Raw genomic sequence first — 21,845 nt, 5'->3', positions numbered from 1 at the left:
GGGGGGGGGGGGTTCCGAGTGTCTCGGGGGGGTCCCCGATTTATGGGGGGGGGTCATCGATTTAGGGGAGGGGTCCGAATTCCAGGGGGTTTCCGATTCATGGGGAGGGGTCCGGAATTCCCGGGGGGTTCCCGAATTCCCGGATCCTGTGGGATTAATGAGGGGGGGGGATCCCGAATTCCCGGGATTTCCCCAATCCATGGGGACGGGTCCCGGACTCCTGAATCCCTCCGGTCCTCAATTTGGGGGGGGGGGGAGGAGAGGGGTCCCATGAGATGTCAAGACCCCCCCTCAATTTATCGGGAGGGGGAGGGGGTGTGTCCAGGATATTTGGATCCCCCGGAATTAAGGGAGGGGGTCCTGGATTCCTGGGAATGCCCGAATTAATGGGGGGGGGGGGTGTCCCCGGGTGGGTGGGGACTAATTGAGGGGGGGGTCCCCTGAGGGTTATGGGGGGGGTCCTGGATACCTGACCCCCCCCGGGGTTAATGGGGAGGGGTCCCTGGGGTTGATTGGGAGGTCCCGGAATCATTTGGGGGGGTCTCGGGTGCCTGACCCCCCCGGGGTTAATTGAGGGGGGTCCCGGGATCATTTTGGGGGGGGTCCCGGGTGGGGGTCCCGGGATCATTTGGGGGGGTCTCGGGTGCCTGACCCCCCCGGGGGTTAATTGAGGGGGGTCCCGGGATCATTTTGGGGGGGGTCCCTGCATGCCTGACCCCCCCCTAGATTAATGGGGGGGGTCCCCCCGCTGTGAGAAGCCCCGGGGGTGGATGGGGGGGTGGATTTGGGGGGGGGTCGGGGGGGGGCCGCCCCGGGGGATTTGTTTAATCCGCGGGCGGGGCTAATCCGCCCCGGGGCACCGGACCCGCCGAGGGCCGGGGGCAGCTGCGCAGGTGAGCTCGGGGGTCCCCCCTGGGGGCGGGGGGTGGGGGGGGGGGGTCCTCCAGGGGGCGGTCACAGGGGCGGGGGTCGCGGGGGGGCGGGGTTAGTTTGGGGTCAGGGGTCTCTGGTGGTCCTGGGGGTTTGGGGGAGGGGGGGTCGTGAAGGGATTAATGGGGGAGGGGGTCGTGGGTTTGGGGTCAGGGGTGGGGGTCTCCAGGGTGTGTCGCCCCCCTCCCCCAGGGGGTCCTGGAGGTTTGAGAGCCCTGCGGTTAATTTGGGGGGGGGTCCCGGATATCTGGGTGCCCTGGGGGTCACAAATTGGGGTCCCCCGAATGTGGGGCGGGGGGGGGGGGTCACAGTGAGGGGGGGGTCTTCCTGGGGGTCCGGAATCCTTTGGTCAATTGGGGGGGGGGTCCATAGGGTGGGGGGGGGGAGGTCCCTAAGTGGGGGGTCTCAGGGTGGGGTCAGAGGTCAGGGGTCTCCCGGGGGTCCTGGGGTCATGGCGGGGGGGGTCTGAGAGAGTGGGAGATTTGGGTTTTTTTTGGGGGGGGGTCCTGGATGGCCGGGGTTGCCTGGGGGGGGTCCCAGGTGGTGGGGGGACCCTCCCCCACCCCCCCCGCTCCTCCCCTTCCCCCCCCCATAAAATCCACCCCACGGGGGGGAGGGGGGTGGTCTCTCCCAGAATCCTTTGTGGCCCAATTTTTTTTTTTTTTTTTGGGGGGGGGAGGTGGGGGGGATGACCCCCGTTCCCATCCCACCCCGCGGCCCCGGGGGCTGTCGGGATTTTTATTTGGGAGGGGAGTGGGGGGGGGGGGAGCTCTCGTGCGAGGGGCCGCGAAAGCGGCTTAGGCACGCGCTGAGCCGCTTACGCTAATTATAGCGCGGCCCCTTTAAGAGCCGCGACCCCCTCCCCTCCCCACCCCCCCCACCTCCACCGGGAGAGGAGGGGTTAATCCGGGGGACCCCCAGGACCCCCAAACCCCCCGTGTGTCACCTGAGGGACCCCAGGACCCCCAACCCCCCCCCGTGTGTCACCTGAGGGACCCCAGGACCCCCCCGTGTGTCACCTGAGGGACCCCAGGACCCCCAACCCCCCCGTGTGTCACCTGAGGATCCCCCAGGACCCCCCCGTGTGTCACCTGAGGGACCCCAGGACCCCCCCGTGTGTCACCTGAGGGACCCCAGGACCCCCAAACCCCCCCCGTGTGTCACCTGAGGGACCCCAGGACCCCCAATCCCCCCCCCGTGTGTCACCTGAGGGACCCCCCGACCCCCCCCCAAGTGTCACCTGAGGGACCCCCAGGACCCCCAACCCCCCCCCCGTGTGTCACCTGAGGGACCCCCCGACCCCCCCAAGTGTCACCTGAGGGACCCCCAGGACCCCCCCGTGTGTCACCTGAGGGACCCCCAGGACCCCCAACCCCCCCCGTGTGTCACCTGAGGGACCCCCAGGACCCCCCGTGTGTCACCTGAGGGACCCCGTGACCCTCCCCAGGCGTCACTCGAGCACCCCCGGACACCCCAACCCCCCCCCCCCAACCCACCCCCCACGTGACACGACCCCCCCCCCCAGAACACCCCATCAGCCCCACCCAACCCCACCCCACCTTTCCCAGCCCCCTTCCAGGTGTGCCACCAGCAGCCATGGACATCGGGGGCCTGGAGACGGTGGTGGCCAACTCGGCCTACGTGTCCGCCCGCGGCGGCCCCGGCGGCGGCGGCAAAGACCGGCGCTCCAAGGCCCGCCTCCGCCTGCCCCACATCTCCCAGTGCGAGGCCCTGCGAGCCCAGCTGGGCGGCGCCGCCGGCACCCAAAACGGGGGTCCCGGAGCCCCCAACGGCGCCCCGCCCGGCCACACCCAAGATGGCGGCCAGGACACGTCGTTCCGGTGGCAATGCGTGGAGCAGCCCATCGGCAAGTTGCTGTTCCGGCGGTTCCTGGAGGGGGCGCCGCAGTTCGCGGCGGCCGGGGCCTTGTGGTCGGAGATCGAGGCCCTTCGAGCAGTGCGAGGACGCCGAGAGGGAGGAGTCGGCCAAGAAGCTGAGGAGTCGCTTCTTCACGCCGGGAGGGTCGGAGCACTGCGGCTTCCTCAGCGCCGGCGCCACGGCCCCGCCCACAGGTGACGGGGGTGGGGCGTGGGTGGGTGACAATATGGCGGCCGGGACGTTAGTGTGGCTGACACGGATCCAATATGGTTGTCATGGCACCAATATGGCGGCTGTGGCATCAACATGGCTGACGCAGATCCAATATGGCGGACGTAGTGCCAATATGGCGGCCGGGACGTTGGTGTGGCTGACACGGATCCAATATGGCGGACATGACACCTCATTGATAGCCACGACATCAACATGGTCACCATGGTGATCTTGGCAGCCATGACACCCCAACGGCGGCCATGACACCCCAATGGCGGCCATGACACCCCAATGGTGGCCATGACACCTCAATGGCGGCCATGACACCCCAATGGCGGCCATGACACCCCAATGGTGGCCATGACACCTCAATGGCGGCCATGACACCCCAATGGTGGCCATGACGGTGTTGGCAGCCATGACACCCCAACAATGGCCATGACAATCTCAGCGGCCATGACACTCCAATGGCAGCCATGACACTCCAGTGGTGGCCATGACACCCCAACAGCAGCCATGACACCTCAATGACAGCCATGACACCTCAATGACAGCCATGACACCCAATGGCGGCCATGACACCCCAACGGCGGCCATGACATCCCAACGGCAGCCATGACACCCCAATGGTGGCCATGACACCCCAATGGCGGCCATGACACCCCAATGGTGGCCATGACACCTCAATGGCGGCCATGACACCCCAATGGCAGCCATGACACTCCAGTGGTGACCATGATGGCATTGGCAGCCATAACACCCCAACAATGGCCATGGCAATCTCAGCAGCCATGACACTCCAATGGCAGCCATGACACCCCAATGGCAGCCATGACACTCCAGTGGTGGCCATGACTCTCCAATGGTGGCCGTGATGGTCTCGGTGGCCATGACACCTCAATGGCAGCCATAACACCCCAATGGCAGCCATGACACCTCAATGGCAGCCATGACACCTCAATGGCAGCCATGACACCCCAATGGCAGCCATAACACCCCAATGGCAGCCATGACACCTCAACAGCGGCCATGACACCTCAATGACAACCATGACACCCCAACAGAGGCCATGACACCCCAATGGCGGCCATGACACCCCAACAGTGGCCATGATGATCTTGGCGGCCATGACACCCCAATGGCAGCCATGATACCCCAATGGCGGCCATGACACCCCAACGGCGGCCATGACACCCCAACGGCGGCCATGACACCCCCCGTAACCCTCCCCGTTTCCCCCTCAGGTACCACGCTCCCGGGCGACGCCTTCACGCAGGCGCGGCGGGAGCTGCTGGCGCACCTGGAGGCGGCGGCCTGGGGGCCGTACCGGGCCTCGCCCGAGTTCAGCCGCTTCGTGCAGTTCAAGTGGCTGGAGAGCCAGGCCGTCAACGCCGACGCCTTCATGGAGTTCCGCGTGCTGGGCAAGGGCGGCTTCGGCGAGGTGTGCGCCTGCCAGCGCCGCGCCACCGGCAAGATGTACGCCAACAAACGCCTCAACAAGAAGCGCCTCAAGAAGCGCAAGGGATACGAGGTGGGCCGTCCGTTTGTCCCCTCGGCGCTGGCGTTGTGCCCGCGGGTGTCCCTCGGTCCCCTGGAATGTCCCTCTGTCCTCAAATCCGTCCTTCTGTCCCCGACGTGTCCCCGACGTGTCCCCGACGTGTCGCAGGCGGCGCTGGTGGAGAAGCGGATCCTGGCGCGCGTCCACAGCCGCTTCATCGTGTCCCTGGCCTGCGCCTTCCAGACCAAGACCGACCTCTGCCTCGTCATGACCATCATGAACGGCGGCGACCTGCGGTACGCGGGGTGGCCGGCGGGGGACGGCGGGGTGGCCTCGGGGTGGCCTTGATGTGACCTTTGGAGCGGCTTTGGATTGGCCTGGGTGTGACCCCGGTGTGACCTTGGTGTGACCCCGGTGTCACCTTGTTGTGGCTTCAGTGTGACTCTGACGTGGCCTTGGCGTGGCCTTGGTGTCACCTTGGTGTGACCCTGGCGTGACCTTTCGATGGCTTTCGCTGCCACCTTGGTGTGACCTCTGTGTGACCCTGCCGTCCCCTGGGCGTGCCCTCGCCGTGTGTCACCCGCGATGGGGACAAGGCCAGTGCTGGCGTCTCCGTGTCACCTCCTCAGGCGGCTGCCGTGTCCCCATGACCTTGGCGTGTCCCCGGCCACGTCCCCAGAATGTCCCCACGGCCACTGTGCTGGTGCCACAGACGTTGATCGTGTCCCCGTGGTGTCCCCAGTGTCCCCGATGATGTCCCCAACGTCCCCGATGATGTCCCCAGGTACCACATCTACAACGTGGACGAGGAGAACCCGGGCTTCGCGGAGCCGCGCGCGGTTTTCTACACGGCGCAGATCCTGCTGGGGCTGGAGCACCTCCACCAGCACCGCATCGTCTACCGCGACCTCAAACCCGAGAACGTCCTGCTGGACGACGCCGGTGACAGCAGGGGGACACCAGGGGGACACTGGGGACACTGGGGACACCGGGGGGACACTGGGGACATTGGGGACACTGGGGACACTGGGGACATTGGGGACACTGGGGACACTGGGGACATTGGAGATGATATTGGGACAACTTGAGACACTGGGGCATGTGGGAATCGAGGGGGACATGGGGACATTGGTCACTGGTAGTCACTGGTGGTCACTGGTGGTCACCAATGGTCACCAATGGTCACCAATGGTCACTGGTGGTCACTGGTGGTCATTGATGGTCACCGGTGGTCATTGATAGTCACTGGTGGTCACCAGTGGTCACCAATGGTCACCAATGGTCACCAATGGTCACTGGTGGTCACTGGTGGTCATTGATGGTCACCAACGGTCACCGGTGGTCACTGGTGGTCATTGATGATGGCTGGTGGTCACCAATGGTCACCGGTGGTCACTGGTGGTCATTGATGGTCACCAATGGTCACTGGTGGTCTGGTGGTCACTGGCCATCACTGGTGGTCACAGGTGGTCATTGATGGTCACTGATGGTCACCGGTGGTCACTGGTGGTCAATGATGGTCACTGGTGGTCAGTGATGGTCAGTGATGGCCATTGATGGTGACTGGTGGTCACCGGTGGTCACCAACGGTCACTGGTGGTCACCGGTGGTCACCCCTGCCCAGGCCACGTCCGTCTGTCCGACATGGGCTTGGCCGTGGAGCTCAAGGACGGAGAGAGCAAAACCCGCGGCTACGCCGGGACCCCAGGTGGGGACAGGGGACACCGGGGGGACACCGGGGGGACACCGGGGGCCGGCGTGTCACCCCCGTGTCCCCCGTCCCCGCAGGGTTCATGGCCCCCGAGCTGCTCAAGAACGAGGACTACGATTGGTCGGTCGATTATTTCACGCTGGGGGTGACGGTCTACGAGATGCTGGAGGCCAAGGGGCCCTTCCGCCGGCGGGGGGAGAAGGTGACCCCCCACCCCCAGGACCCCCCAGGGCCCCCCGGAAACCGCAGGGAACTCCCGGGAACCCCCAGGAACATCTGAGGGTTCCCCAAAACCTCCCAAGGACCACCAGGAACGCCCCCCAAAATCATCCCAGGGCTTGGAGAAACGCCCCAGGTCCCTCAGAAACCCCCAAAAACCTCCAAGAAACGCCCCAGGTCCCTCAGAAACCCCCAAAAACCTCCAAGAAACGCCCCAGGTCCCTCAGAAACCCTCAAAAATCTCCAAGAAACCTCCCTAGAACCTCCAAGAAACCCCGCAGGAGCTTCAGAAACCTCCAAGAACCTCCAAGAAACCCCTCAAACCCCTCCAAGAAACCCCTCAGGTCCCTCAAAACCCCCAAACCCTCCAAGAAACCCCCCCCAGGTCCCTCAGAAACCCCCAGGACTCTCAAAACCCCCTCAAAACCTCCAAGAAACCTTTAAGGTTCTTCAGAAACCCCCAAGAACCTCCAAGAAACCCCCCAGGACCTTTAGAAACCTCCAAGAACCTCCAAGAAACCCCCCCCCCCAAGGACCTTCAGAACCCCCCCCCAAAACCCCTCCCATAAAGACCCCCCCAAGGACCACCCCCATTTCTCCCCCGCCGCCGCCCCCGTCAGGTGGAGAACAAGGAGGTGACGCGGCGCATCCTGAACGACCCGGTGACCTACTCGGAGAAGTTCAGCGCGGCGGCGCGCGAGGCCTGCGAGGGGCTCCTGGCCAAGGACCCCCAGGCCCGCCTGGGCTTCCGCGGCAACGACTGCGCCCAGCTCAAAGCCCACCCCTTCTTCGGCAGCATCAACTGGGGCCGCCTCGAGGCCGGTGAGGGGCTCGGGGGAGGGGGGTTTGGGGGTCTTCTCCAAGGGCTGGTGGCGGTGGTGGGGCTGGCTAGGCGTGGTCAAGAGGTTGTGGGGTCTCCAGGGGACGTTGGGGTCCTCCATTGAGCGTTGGGTGGTCAAGGGTTGGGGTCTTCAGTGGGTTTTGGGGTCTCCAATGGACGTTGGGGTCCTCCATTGAGCGTTGGGTGGTCAAGGGTTGGGGTCTCTAATGGGTTTTGGGGTCTCCAATGGACGTTGGGGTCCTCCATTGAGCGTTGGGTGGTCAAGGGTTGGGGTCTCCAATGGGTTTTGGGGTCTCCAATGGACGTTGGGGTCCTCCATTGAGCGTTGGGTGGTCAAGGGTTGGGGTCTCCAATGGGTTTTGGGGTCTCCAATGGACGTTGGGGTCCTCCATTGAGCGTTGGGTGGTCAAGGGTTGGGGTCTCTAGTGGGTTTTGGGGTCTCCAATGGGTTTTGGGGTCTCCGATGGACGTTGCATGCTCATGGTGGTGTCTCCATTGAGCGTTGGGTGGTCAAGGGTTGGGGTCTCCAATGGGTTTTGGGGTCTCCAATGGACGTTGGGGTCCTCCATTGAGCGTTGGGTGGTCAAGGGTTGGGGTCTCCAATGGGTTTGGGGGTTCCCAACCAGTTTTGGGATGTCCAGTGAGTTTTGGGGTCTCCATTGGGCTTTGGGGTCTCCAATGGGAGTTGGGGTCTCCAGTGGGTTTGGGGTCTCCAATGGACATTGGGGTCCTCCATTGAGCATTGGGTGGTCAAGGGTTGGGGTCTCCAACGGGTTTTGGGGTCTCCAAGGGGCTCCTGGGTGGGTCTCAAAGTCACCTGAGATATTTGGGGTCCTCCTGAGGGTCTTCAGAAGCTCCCTGAGATATTTGGGGTCCTCCTGAGGGTCTCCAGAAGCTCCCTGAGATATTTGGGGTCCTCCTGAAGGTCTCCAGAAGCTCCCTGAGATATTTATGGTCCTCCTGAGGGTCTCCAGAAGCTCCCTGAGATATTTGGGGTCCTCCTGAGGGTCTCCAGAAGCTCCCTGAGATATTTGGGGTCCTCCTGAGGGTCTCCAGAAGCTCCCTGAGATATTTGGGGTCCTCCTGAGGGTCTCCAGAAGCTCCCTGAGATATTTGGGGTCCTCCTGAGGGTCTCCAGAACCTCCCTGAGATATTTGTGGTCCTCCTGAGGGTCTCCAGAAGCTCCCCGAGATATTTGGGGTCCTCCTGAGGGTCTCCAGAAGCTCCCTGAGATATTTGTGGTCCTCCTGAGGGCCTCCAGAAGCTCCCTGAGATATTTGGGGTCCTCCTGAGGGTCTCCAGAACCTCCCTGAGATATTTGTGGTCCTCCTGAGGGCCTCCAGAAGCTCCCTGAGATATTTGGGGTCCTCCTGAGGGCCTCCAGAAGCTCCTTTAGATAACGGGGTGTCCCCCTCCCCACCCCACCCAGGGCTGGTGCCCCCCCCGTTCGTGCCGGACCCCCGGCGCGTGTACGCCAAGGACCTGGGGGACGTGGGCGCCTTCTCGACGGTGAAGGGCGTGGAGCTGGACGCGGGGGACGCGGCGCTGTGCGACACCTTCGCCTCGGGGACCGTCCCCATCCCCTGGCAGGAGGAGCTGATCGAGACCGGCGTCTTCGAGGAGCTCAACGTCTGGGGGGCGCCGGGGACGCTGCCCCCCGACCTGGACCCCGCCTCGGGGGGCGGCGGGGGGGGCAAGTCCTCCACCTGCAGCTTGCTCTGAGAGGGGACCCCCAAATTGGGGAGGGGGGATCCACCTGCTCTGAGAGGGGACCCCCAAATTTGGGGAGGGGGGCTCCACCTGCTCTGAGAGGGGACCCCCAAATTGGGGAGGGGGGGATCCGTCTGTGAGAGGGGACCCCCAAATTTGGGGGGGATCCACCTGCAGCCGGCTCCGAGAGGGATTTGGGGAGGGGGACACCCCAGAATATTTTTGGGGGGGGGGGACACGTGCAGTGTGTGAGGGTCTAAACTTTGGGGGTCCCCCCTCCCCCTCCCCAGTGGGATACCCGGAATTGGGACCCCAAAAATGGGGACCCCCCTCCTTTTGGGGTGTCTGGAATACGGGGGGACAAAACCGGGGAACCCCCATAATGAGCGCCCCCCCCAGGACCCCCAAAAAGAGGAGAGACCCCCCCCAAAAAAACACGAGGGACCCCAAAAAGAGGAGAGACCCCCCAAAAAACACGAGGGACCCCCAAAAGAGGAGAGACCCCCCCCAAAAAAAACGAGGGACCCCAAAAAAAGGCGGGACCCCCAAAAAACAGGAGGGACCCCCCCCCCCAAAAAAGGAGAGACCCCCCATAAAAATACGAGGGACCCCCCCGACCTCAGGGCCCCCCCTCAGCTCGGTGCCACCTTGGGGGGGGAGGGGACACAAACCCGGACCCCCGGGGGGTCCCCAAATTTACCTCATGTCCCCCCCTCCCCCCCCCGTGACTCAGGGACATTTTTTGGGACCCCCCCCCCAAAAAAAAAGGGGGGACACCCCCCCCTCCCCTCCCCCCCCCCCCCGTGTACAATAAATGGTTGTTGCTGCTCCGTGGGGGGGTCTGGATTTGGGGACACCCCCCGATGTCCCCAAGGTGCCACCCCCACTGGGGACCGCCCCACCCCCCACACACATGTCACCGATGTCCCCAACACCCCCCGTGTGTCCCCCCCCGACACCCCGATGTCCCCAATGTCCCCAGTGTCCCCAGTGTCCCCCAGTGTCCCCAGTGTCCCCAATGTCCCCCAGTGTCCCCAGTGTCCCCGCTGTCCCCAATGTCCCCAGTGTCCCCAATGTCCCCCAGTGTCCCCAATGTCCCCAGTGTCCCCAATGTCCCCGTTGTCCCCAATGTCCCCGTTGTCCCCAATGTCCCCAGTGTCCCCAGTGTCCCCAGTGTCCCCAATGTCCCCAGTGTCCCCAATGTCCCCGCTGTCCCCAGTGTCCCCAGTGTCCCCAGTGTCCCCGCTGTCCCCGGTGTCCCCAATGTCCCCAGTGTCCCCAGTGTTCCCAGTGTCCCCAGTGTCCCCAGTGTCCCCAATGTCCCCAGTGTCCCCAATGTCCCCGCTGTCCCCAGTGTCCCCAATGTCCCCAGTGTCCCCAGTGTCCCCAATGTCCCCGCTGTCCCCAGTGTCCCCAATGTCCCCAGTGTCCCCACTGTCCCCAATGTCCCCGCTGTCCCAGTGTCCCCAGTGTCCCCAGTGTCCCCGGTGTCCCTGCTGTCCCCGCTGTCCCCAGTGTCCCCAGTGTCCCCAATGTCCCCAATGTCCCCGCTGTCCCCGCTGTCCCCGGTGTCCCCAGTGTCCCCAATGTCCCCAGTGTCCCCGGTGTCCCCACTGTCCCCGCTGTCCCCGGTGTCCCCGCTGTCCCCGGTGTCCCCAGTGTCCCCAATGTCCCCAGTGTCCCCGGTGTCCCCACTGTCCCCGCTGTCCCCGGTGTCCCCGCTGTCCCCGGTGTCCCCAGTGTCCCCAATGTCCCCAGTGTCCCCGGTGTCCCCACTGTCCCCGCTGTCCCCGGTGTCCCCGCTGTCCCCGCTGTCCCCGCTGTCCCCGCCGCTGTCCCCAGGCCGGCCCCGCTCAGCTCTACGGTGTTTATTGGCGTCTCTAACACTCACTGATGCAGATAAATAGTGGACATTTGTCACCGCCGCCACCCCCCCGCCGCGGGGACACCGCGGGGACACCCCGCCCCCCGCGGGGACACCCCGGGCCGGGCCGGACACCGCGGGGACACGGGGGCAGGGGCGGTGGGGACATCCCGGGGGGGGGAAGGGACATCCGGGGGGGGTCACGGGGTTGGGGACATCCCCCTGGGGACACCCCCAGGGCCACGCCCCCTTCGGGGACATCCCCTTGGGGACACCCTCGTGGTCACGCCCCCTTCGGGGACATCCCCTTGGGGACACCCCCAGGGCTACGCCCCTTTTGGGGACATCCCCTTGGGGGCCACTTCCAGGGCCACACCCCCACGGAGGTGACGTCATCGGGCCCACCCCCCACCCCCCTTGGGGACACCCTCGGGGTCACCTGGCTGGGGTCACCCCTAAGTGCCACCCCCACCTTGTGACGTCACTCCCACGGGGGGGTCGCACCCCCGCCCCTCCCCTCCCCCTCCCTGTTTTTATTTTCCATATTTTTGCCACTTTTTCCCCCCATTTTCGCCTTTTTTTCGGGTTTTTTTTTTCCCCCCTAAAGTGCGGTCGGGGAGGGGGAGGGGGGGGGAGGGGACACCCAGGGTGGGGGGGCGGGGGGGGGGAGGGGACACGGGGGGAGGGGCTGGGGGAGGGGTCAGTCAGTAGCGAACGCGGCCACGAAAAGTGCAAAAAGGGGGTGGGGGGAGGGGCCGCGGGGCGGGGGGAGGGGCAGGGCCTTGCACGAGGATCCTTGCACGCTGATTGGCTGGCCGGAGGGCGGGGCTTGCACGACGACAAGGCTCGCGCCCCGCCCACCCTCGTGCAAGCCCCTCCCCCCCGTGCAAGGCCGGCCCCGGCAGGGGTGGGGGCGGGGCCCTTGCACACTTGGCGGGTGCGGCTGAGCGTGAGTGTGAGCGTGAGTGTGAGCGTGAGTGTGAGCGGGCGTGGGAGCGCGGGGGGGGGGAGGGGGCCTTGCACGAGGGCGGGGGGGGGTGGGGTGGGCGCGTGCAAGGGAGGGCGGGGTTTGCACAAGCACCGCCCCCAGGGGCGCGGAAGGGCGGGGCCTTGCACGCTCACACCTGCGCCAGGCCCCTCCCCGCGGCTCTCCCCTCCCGCCCCGCCCCCCCTTGCACGCCCCCGTTGCACACTCGCCCCCTCCCCCGGGCTGGAATGTCGCTGCGATGCCGATAAGGTGCCGAAGGGGGGGTGGGGGAGGGGAGGGCGGGGTTGGGGGGGTTTGGGGGGGGAGGGGGGAGGGACCCCTGTAGTGCGGGGTGGGGGAGGGGCCCCTTCGGGGGGTGCAAAACGCTGCGGGGGGAGGGGCGGGCCCCGAATTTTGCGGGGCGTGGGGGAGGGGCTGGTTTTTTTTTTTTGGGGGGGGGGGGTTCTTTGCTGTTTTGGGGGGGGGGTCCCTGTGCTCCTCCCCCCCCCCCCCCCCGAGTTTGGGGGTGACTGGAAGCCCCTCCCCCACCTCCCAGTATCCCCAGTGCCCCCTCCCCCGGTCTCACACTGGTCCCTGTGTCCCCCTCCCCACATTCTACGGGGGTCCCCATTTCTGATGGGACCGCCCCCCTCCCCCCCAAATTTTTTGGGACCCCTCCCCCCCCCCTCAACATCTCCGGGGGCCTTCAGTGGGGGCCATAAACCTCTGCTGGAGCCCCCCACCCCCACCCCAAAATAATTTAAGGGGCCCCCCAACCTCTTAGAGGCACCCCCGACCTCTCCTGGGACCCCCAAACTTTTATGGGACCCCCCCAAAATTTTATGGGCCCAACCCCCCCCTCCCCCCGCCCCGTCCGAACTTCGATGAGATCCAGAAACTTCTCTAGGACCGACCGCCCCTCCCCCCCGCCCCCCCCCCCAAATTATTGGGGTCCCTCAACTCCTACGGGGTGCCCCCACCTCCTCCGGCCCCCCCCCCCCAAAAAACCTCCAGAGCCCCTCCCCCCCTTCCGTGGGGCAGGACCCCTCCCCCACCCCTCAGGTGCCCCCCCCCGCTTTCCGGGGTCTCTCCCCTCCCCCCCCGGGGAAGCCAAAACTGGGGGGCGGGGCCGTGCTGGGGGGGAGGGGCGATGGGGGAGGAGCCCCCCCGGACCCCGCCCCCGGCAGGAAGCCGCGCTCGGGCTCGGGGAGGACCAGGGCCAGGGGGAGGGGGAAGGGGAAGGGATAAGCGGCCACCAATCGCGGCCCGAAGGACAAGGGGAAGGCCGGGGGGGCCGGGGGGACGCGGGGACCCCCCCTGGGTGTCCCCCCGGAGCCGTCCCGAGCTCGGGGTCCCCACCCGCGGCCCGGCACAGCAACGCCAGCGGCTGCTCCTGCACCGGGAAGGGCCCCGGGGTGTCCCCGTCGCCCCCGGCGGTGTCCCCGTCGCCCCCGGCGGTGTCACCCGCAGGGCCGGTGACCTCGGGGCTCGGTGGCAGCCCCGGTCCGTCCGCCGGCGGCTCCTCCCTGCCCGCGGCCGGGGGCGTGTAGGCGATCACCGTGGTGGGCTGGGCCGGTGACCCCGGCGGTGACCCCGGCGGGTGACCCCGGCGGTGACCCCATCGGTGACCCCGGCGGTGACCCCGGCGAGCGCCGGCGGTGGCGCTGGGCGTGGCGGCTGAGCGCGGCCGCCGTCTTGCACACCTTGGCGCAGGTGGGGCAGGTGAAGCGCAGCGACGGCCGCCGCCCCACGCGGCCCTGGGGCGTCCCCGGCGCCGTTGTCGCCGAGGCGGCGCCGGCCTCGTGTCCCCGCTGGTGCTTGCGCAGCTTGCGCAGCGCCGGGAAAGCTCTTCCCGCACACCCGGCACGGGTGGTGCCGTTCGCGCCGCCGGGCGCCGTCCGCCCGCGGCCGCCCGGCGCCGTCGCCGTCGTCGTCGCCGCCGTCGTCGTCGTCCCCCGGCGCCCACCGCAGCGAGCGCAGCTTGCGCCGCCAGCGCGGCTTCTTGGGGGTCGCGCCGGGCGCGGCCGTGCCGGCGGCGCCGCCGCTCGCCTTCCTCTTGGGCTTGTAGGAGTAGTAGGGCCGCCAGAGCCGGTCCTCGGCGTCGCTGTCGTCGTCGTCGTCGCCACCGCGCCGCGCCTCGTCTGTGCCGCCGCCGCCGCCGCCGCCGCCGTCGCCGCGCAGGTCGGTGCCGGAGATGCGGCGCTTGACGATGGCCTCCTCGCCGATGCGCACGGTGATCTGGCACAGCCCCCTCGCCCGCCGCCGAGCCCGCGTACGCCGGCTTGGCCACGTAGGTCATGGTGCGGCCGCCGCCGGTGCCGCCCGGCCGCGTTTTGGGGAGCGGCGGCCGCGCCCTCGGTGGTGGCGGCGGCGGCGGCGGCGGCGCGCTGCGCCTCGATGTAATCGCGCAGCACTTGCTTCTTGATGGGCACCGCCGGCGTCACCGGCGCGGCCGCCGGCGCCTCGGGCAGCCCCGGCGGCTCCTCGGCGGCGCGGCCGTTGTAGGCGATGACCGAGGCGGCGCCGCTGCCGCCGTTGCCGTCGCCGCGGACGATGACGGAGGGCGCGGCGCGGCCATAGGCGATGACCGAGGCGGGCTCCGGCCGCGGCGCCGGCGGGGAAGGCGGCTCCGGCGGCGTCCCCCGGCGCGGCGGGCGGCGGCAGGGCGCCGTCGGGCACCGCGCCCTGGCTGTAGGTCTTGTAGGGCCGCTTGTGAGCCCGCATGGGCAGCAGGCGGTAGAGCTTGAGCGCGTTGAGCTTGGGCCGGTAGCCGCCGTTGGGCGTCTTCTCGGAGGCGATGAGGCCGGGGCTGATGCCGTGGAAGGCTTTTTGGTGCGTCTTGAGGTTGTAGTAGGTGACGAAGGTGTCCCAGCAGAAGATGCACTGGTAGCGGCGCTCGCCCGTGTGCCACACCTCGTGCTTGGTGCGGTACTCGGCCAGCGCGAAGACCTTGTCGCAGTAGCGGCACGGGTACTTGCGGCGCCACGAGTGGACGTTGGCGTGGCGCTTCAGGCTGGACAGCGTCATGTAGGAGCGCTGGCACACGCCGCACAGGTACAGCACCTGCCCGTCCACCACCTTGACCAGCGGCTCCTGCTCCGCGCCCGGCTCCAGCGCGCGGTGCCGCAGCAGCAGCGCCTTCTTGGCCGCTTTCGGCGCCGCCGTGGCGCCGCCGGCCGTGGCGGCGGTGGCGGCGGCGGCGACGACGCTAGTGACGGCGGCGGCGGCGGCCTCGTCGTCGCCGTCGCCGTCGCGACAGCCGACCTCGTGCGTCTGCAGGCGCTTGACGTGGATGAAGCTCTTGCCGCAGTGCCGGCAGCACAGCCCGCGGCGCCCGCGGTGCAGCTTGGCGTGGAAGCCCAGCGCGGCCGCCGAGCCGAAGCCGCGGCCGCACAGCCCCGCAACGCAGCGAGGCCGCCGAGGGCGACGCCGGCGACACGGCCGAGGGCGACGCCGTCACCGCGTCCCCGCCCGTGGGCGCCGTCTCCCCGCCCGCCGCCGTCTCGCCGGGCCGCGCCGGGCAGGTGAGGTCCATGGGGGCCGCCGGGGCGCGGGGGGTCTCCCGCCGGCGCCGGCGGGGTCCAGGTGCCGTTCATGTCCCTCGGAGGGGGCCCGGCCTCCAGGCCCTGCAGCGAGGGGATGCCCAGGCGCCGGCCCACGGCCCCCAGCGCCCCGCGCGGGCCGCCGGCGACGGCACGGCCAGCCGCGAGTTGTAGATGAATTGAGGACGTCGGAGAAGACGCCGGCCTGGACGCCCGGCAGCTCCAACACCTGGGCGGGCGAGGGGCAGGCGGGCTCCTGGGCCAGCGCCCGCTTGAAGAAAGGGCTGGAGGCGGCCAGGACGTTCTTATGGGCGCGGAATTTGGTGTCCTCGGCGATGATGGTGACGTCGCAGAACTGGCCCCGCAGGCGCTGCTCGTTCAGCTCCAGCAGCAGCGCCCGGCAGTGCCCGGCGTCCGACACCTCCACGACCGGAGCCATCCCCGCGCCGGCCACCTGTGTCGGGGGGGGGGGGAGGGGACGGAGGGGTTGGGGGGGGGTCACCTGGGTGGGCGGCGGTGACGATTCGGGGTCACACGGAGCCCTGGTTCACCTGGATCCTTTGTTCAGGGTCGCCCAAACACCTTGTGCGCTATTTGGGGTCACCTGCGCGGCTGAATCCTTTATTTGGGGTCACCTGGGTGGGTGGGGCTCCTATCTGGGGTCACCCAAACACCTTGTGCTCTATTTGGGGTTCACGTGCATGGCTGGATCCCCGATTTGGGGTCACACACACACCTGGATCCCAGATTTGGGGTCACCTGGGCCCTTATTTGGGGTCACGCACACACCTGGATCCCAGATGTGGGGTCACGCACACACCTGGATCCCAGATGTGGGGTCACCTGGGCCCTTATTTGGGGTCACGCACACACCTGGATCCCAGATGTGGGGTCACACACACACCTGGATCCCAGATTTGGGGTCACACACACACCTGGATCCCAGATTTGGGGTCACCTGGGCCCTTATTTGGGGTCACACACACACCTGGATCCCAGATGTGGGGTCACACACACACCTGGATCCCAGATTTGGGGTCACCTGGGCCCTTATTTGGGGTCACGCACACACCTGGATCCCAGATGTGGGGTCACGCACACACCTGGGTCCCATATTTCGGGTCCCACAAACACCTTGTTCCCTATTTGGCGTCCCCCTGTCCCCTCTCCCGGGGGTCGCTGTGGGGTTTTGGGGTCCCCCTGGCCGGGGGTCGCTGCCCCCCGGCCCCCGCGCAGCCATTTTGTGGCGGGGCCTGAGGCGGCTCAAAATGGCGGCGGCGCCGCGAGCGCGGGACCGAACCACCGGGAACAACCGCGGGGGGGACGGGGCAGAACCACTGGGAACAACCGCGGGGGGACGGGGCAGAACCACTGGGAACAACCGCGGGGGGGACGGGGCAGAACCACTGGGAACAACCGCGGGGGGAAAGGGGACCGAACCACCGGGAACAACCGCGGGGGGGGACGGGGCAGAACCACTGGGAACAACCGCGGGGGGAACGGGGGCAGAACCACCAGGGACTGTGGGGGGAGCGGGGACAGAACCACCGGGAACAACCGCGGGGGAAGCGGGGGCAGAACCACTGGGAACAACCGCGGGGGGAACGGGGCAGAACCACCGGGAACAACCGCGGGGGGAGCGGGGACAGAACCACCAGGGACTGTGGGGGGAGCGGGGACAGAACCACCGGGAACAACCGCGGGGGAAGCGGGGGCAGAACCACTGGGAACAACCGCGGGGGGAACGGGGCAGAACCACCGGGAACAACCGCGGGGGGGAGCGGGGACAGAACCACCGGGAACAACCGCGGGGGGGACGGGGCAGAACCACCGGGAACAACCGCGGGGGGAGCGGGGCAGAACCACTGGGAACAACCGCGGGGGGAGCGGGGCAGAACCACCGGGAACAACCGCGGGGGGAGCGGGGGCAGAACCACCGGGAACAACCGCGGGGGGGACGGGGGCAGAACCACCGGGGACTGTGGGGGGAGCGGGGCAGAACCACCGGGAACAACCGCGGGGGGAGCGGGGGCAGAACCACTGGGAACAACCGCGGGGGGAAAGGGGACCGAACCACCGGGAACAACCGCGGGGGGGACGGGGCAGAACCACCGGGAACAACCGCGGGGGGAGCGGGGGCAGAACCACCGGGAACAACCGCGGGGGGGACGGGGGCAGAACCACTGGGAACAACCGCGGGGGGGACCCAGGGATGGGTCCTGACCCACCGCTCTGACCCATGGCCGGACCCACATCTGGAGCCACAGCATCACCGCCAAGGCCCGGGGGCTGCCCCACAGCTGGAGCCACAGCTGGAGCCCACAACCAGACCCATGGCCAGACCCACAGCTGGACCCACAGCTGGAGCCACAGCATCACCGCCAAGGCCCAGGGCACCCCCCCAGCCCCTCCAGGGTGTCAACCCCAGCCTGACCCTGTGCCCCCCAGTGCCCCCCAGTGCCCCCCAGTGCCCCCCAGTGCCCCCCACCTGTGCGCGGGGCCCTCATGGACTGGGTGTTGCTGCTCCAGGGGTCCTCGGGGGGGGGTCACAGCCGGCCGGGCCTCCTGGACAGGGGGGGACACCGAGACAGGGGTCACAACACCCGGGTTTGGGGGTAGCTGGGGGTGCCACACCCGGATTTGGGGGAACACCTGGGATTTGGGGGAACACCTGGGTTGGTTGGAGGGGTGACAACAGCCGGACACGGGTGACAAAGCGGGAGGAGAGGGTGACAAAGTGGCAGCGAGAGGGGGGGGAGGGGGGGGATTCTCCTGTGTGACGTCAGCGTCACAGCACGGGGATGTGTGTGACGTCATCTGGAGGGCGATGTCGTCAGGCGGAAGAGTGACGTCACGGCGGGGTTGCCGTGACGCCATTGTCACTGGGAGGGGATGAGTGTGACGTCACCACGAAGGGACACCTGTGACAACACGGGAGACGGCCGAGGGAGGGGTCGGGGCAGTGTGACGTCATCGGAGTGACGTCGTAGGGGGTGTGTCACACACAGAGGGGACAGGGGGGCGGGGACAGCGACAGCCGAGGGGACAGGGGGTGACACCTGGCGGGGGAGGGGAGGGGCACCGCGCCGGGGGTGACGCGGGGCGGGGACACCCGGGGGGGGCGGGGCGGCGCCAGCCTGACGCAGCCGCTACAACCGGAACCCCACGGGGATTTTGGGGACCCCCCCCCCGTGCACCCCCTCCCCCCCCGCACCCCCGGGACCCTCCCCGAACCCCTCCCCCATCACCCGGAAAAAGCCGCGAGGGGACCCCGCGACCCCCCCCCGGGGGGGCCCCCGAGTGTCACCGGGGGGGGAGGGGGGTACACCCGCCCCTCCCCCCCCTCCGTGGCCCCCCTCCCCCCCCCAGGTACCCCCGGAGCCGCCTGACAGCGGCGTCCCGTCCGCGACGTCACCGGGGGGGGAGGGGGGAGTGTCACCCAACTGTCGCCATGGAAACAACCCCCCCGTCCCCCCCAGACCCCTCCCCTTCCCCTCTCCCTCCCCCCACCACGGGACACACCTTTCACCTGCGGCCAATCAGGGGGCAGAGAGCGCCGGACCACGCCCACCCCCCCGCGACCACGCCCAGGCCGTTCTAACAGGAGTGCGCGCGCCGCTGACGTCATGGGCTCACCTGGATGCTCATTGGCTGGGCTGGGAGTGACGTCACGGGGCCCCGTCCTGCCGCGGGCGGTGGTAAAGGAGCAGGCGGAGGCTGCGGGGGCGGGGTCAGAAAGGGGGCGTGTGGTTAACAGTGGGCGTGGTGGGAAAGGGGCGGGGTTAAGGGGAGAAATTTGGGCGGAGGGGGGGACACGGAAGTGTCACCGCGTCACGGGCGGGAGGGAGGGGGACACCCCTGGGTGGCGGGGGGGACAGGACACACACAGGTGTGACAGACACACACACGCAGGTGTGACACACACACGCAGGTGCGACACACACACACACACAGGTGTGAGACACACGCACAGGTGTGACACACGCACACACACAGGTGTGACACACACACGCAGGTGCGACACACACACACACACAGGTGTGAGACACACGCACAGGTGTGACACACGCACACACACAGGTGTGACACACACACACGCAGGTGGGACACACGCACACGCACAGGTGTGACAGACACACACACGCAGGTGTGACACACACGCACGCAGGTGTGACACACACACACACAGGTGTGACACACGCAAAAACACAAGCGCGACACCCGCAACACCTGCGCGCTCGCAGGTGTGACGCATACGACACCTGCGCGCACGCGACACACCTGTTGCATGCGCACAACACGCGTGACCCGTGTCGGACGCCACAGCCGCGTGCGCGCGGGGCCTGTACAGGTGTGTGACACGTGTGACACGCAGGCGGCGCGGGCACGGCAGGAACAGGCGCGAGGTACAACCGGACGTGGACTGACACACCCACAGACGGACCTGACACGCCCGCGCACAAGCGGACAGCCACACACACACGGAGAAGCACACGCGGACTGACACAGCCGCACACGGGTATTTCACACGCAGAGGGACAACTGTAGGTGGACAAACAACCCCCACACAGCCCTCAAAGCGACGCACGACCGCGCACGGGCACTTCACGCGCAGAGGCACAACCGCGCACGAACAGCCCTGGTGCGCGTCCACACCCGCACGTGGACGCTTGACGGGCAGAGGCACAGCCGCACGGGGACGTGATACAGTCAGACAGGAACACACGACACTCGCAAACGCACACAGGCGCACAACTGCACACAAACAGCTCCCACACGGGCGCACAGCCGCACGCGGGCAGAGGCACAACCGCACAGGGACGTGGCACGCACTTGGATGTGAACACCCGACGCTCACAGGCACACGCAGACGCACACCCGCACACAAACAACCCTCACACGGATGCACAACCGCACACGGGCAGAGGCACAACCGGACAGGAACACTCTGCACTCACAAGCACACGCAGATGCACAACCGCACGCAAACAGCTCCCGCACGGGTGAACAACCGCGCACGGATGCTTGACACACAACCGTGCACAGGCAAACAGCCACCACGCAACCCTGACACGGACACACAACCGCACACGGACACGCAACCAGACACGGACAAACAACCGCACACGGACAAACAACCAGACACGGACACGCAACTAGACACGGACACACAACCGCACACGGACAAACAACCGCACACGGACAAACAACCGCACACAGACAAACAACCAGACACGGACACGCAACTAGACACGGACACACAACCGCACACGGACAAACAACCGCACACGGACAAACAACCAGACACGGGACTTGACACAAACAACCGGCCACGGGACTTGACACGCAGCTGCACACCCGGCACACGCACAAACACCCGGACGGGGGCAAACACCCGCACACGGACACGCCAAGGAACCCCCCGCACACGCGCGGCCCCGCACGGCCGAACAACCGGACACGCACAAACAACAACCTCCCCCCCCGCCGCCCCCCCCGCAGGCAGAAACAGCCCCGCCACACCTGCACACGCACTCGCACACCCGCACACCGACCCGTCACACTCACACTCGCGCGGGGACGCCTGACACCCCCCCGTCAGACCCCCCCGTCAGACCCCCCCCACCCCCGCGCAAACACGCAGCCGCCCCCCCTCCCCCGCCGTGTCACCCCTGTCACCCCCTCGGGGTCCGGCCCCCCCCCCCCAGCCGCGCTTTGGGGGGGCTGGGGGGTGTCGGGGGTCATTTGGGGGGGGACGGAGCGGGGTCCCGGGTGGGGGAGGGAGGTTTTGGGGTGCCGGGGGGGGGGGAGCGGGGGGGTGTCGCAGGGGAACGGGGCACTTTGGGGGGTCCCGGAGCACTCGGGGGGTCGCCGGGGGGGGGGAGGGTGTTTAGGGAGGGTCCTGGGGGTGTTGAGGGGGCTCGGGGGGGGCGGGGGGGCGTTGAGGGGGCATTTAGGGGGTGGGCGTGACCCGGGGCAGGGCGGGGGGTGGGGGTCGCGTTCCCCCCGCCCTGAGCCCCCCCCCTCCCCCCCGTGGGGCGCGGGGGTCGCGGCGGGGGTGGCACGGCGGTGACAGCGGCGGGGCGGGGGGCGGCGGCGGCGGCGTGGGAGGGGGCGGGGGGGTCCCGCCCGTCCCGGCCACGTGGGCCCGGAGAAGCGGCCTCGGGCCGGACGGCCGCCGCGTCCGACATCCCCCGCGGGAGGTCCCGGGGTGTGTCCCGGGGCCGGTGATGTCGCGACGGCGGCGGCGGCGGCGGCACAAGATGGAGGCGGCGCGTTGGGCCCCGGGTGGGAGGGAGGGAGGGACCCCCCCGCCCCACGGCGCAGGGACACGGGGGGGACACCGGGGGGGACACGGCGGGGGGGGGGGGACACCCCGGGACAGGCGGGGACAGGGGGACAAGTGGGACGTGATGGGAGGGGGGGACACAAACGGGGGGGCACAGTCAGGGGGTAAAAGGGGGGGGGACGC

At 68.1% G+C, this 21,845-nt stretch overlaps 2 protein-coding genes across 2 annotated transcripts; one reads left to right on the top strand and one right to left on the bottom strand.

Annotated features, from left to right (window-relative positions):
* The first annotated feature begins 2,526 nt into the window (after positions 1-2,526).
* On the top strand, positions 2,527-9,012 carry LOC136305636 (rhodopsin kinase GRK1-like). The gene is given in 9 exon segments (XM_066208938.1): positions 2,527-2,877; positions 2,879-3,002; positions 4,266-4,552; positions 4,688-4,815; positions 5,304-5,461; positions 6,144-6,227; positions 6,308-6,432; positions 7,070-7,271; positions 8,720-9,012. Coding segments are annotated over 9 exon segments (1,752 nt in total).
* Positions 9,013-13,288: 4,276 nt separating this feature from the next.
* On the bottom strand, positions 13,289-19,254 carry ZBTB4 (zinc finger and BTB domain containing 4). Its single transcript, XM_066208941.1, is given in 6 exon segments — positions 13,289-15,221; positions 15,224-15,520; positions 15,523-15,554; positions 15,557-15,827; positions 17,862-17,938; positions 19,010-19,254. Coding segments are annotated over 4 exon segments (2,421 nt in total). The 5' UTR covers positions 15,813-15,827; positions 17,862-17,938; positions 19,010-19,254; the 3' UTR covers positions 13,289-13,385.
* Between the last annotated feature and the right edge of the window lie 2,591 nt (positions 19,255-21,845).

The sequence above is a fragment of the Chamaea fasciata genome, unplaced genomic scaffold (assembly GCF_029207755.1).
Source record: "Chamaea fasciata isolate MVZ Bird 193981 ecotype frontalis unplaced genomic scaffold, bChaFas1.0.hap1 SCAF_548, whole genome shotgun sequence".
NCBI lineage: Eukaryota > Metazoa > Chordata > Aves > Passeriformes > Sylviidae > Chamaea > Chamaea fasciata.
Note: the sequence above shows the minus strand (reverse complement) of the source record. Positions and strands in the feature narration are given on the sequence as shown.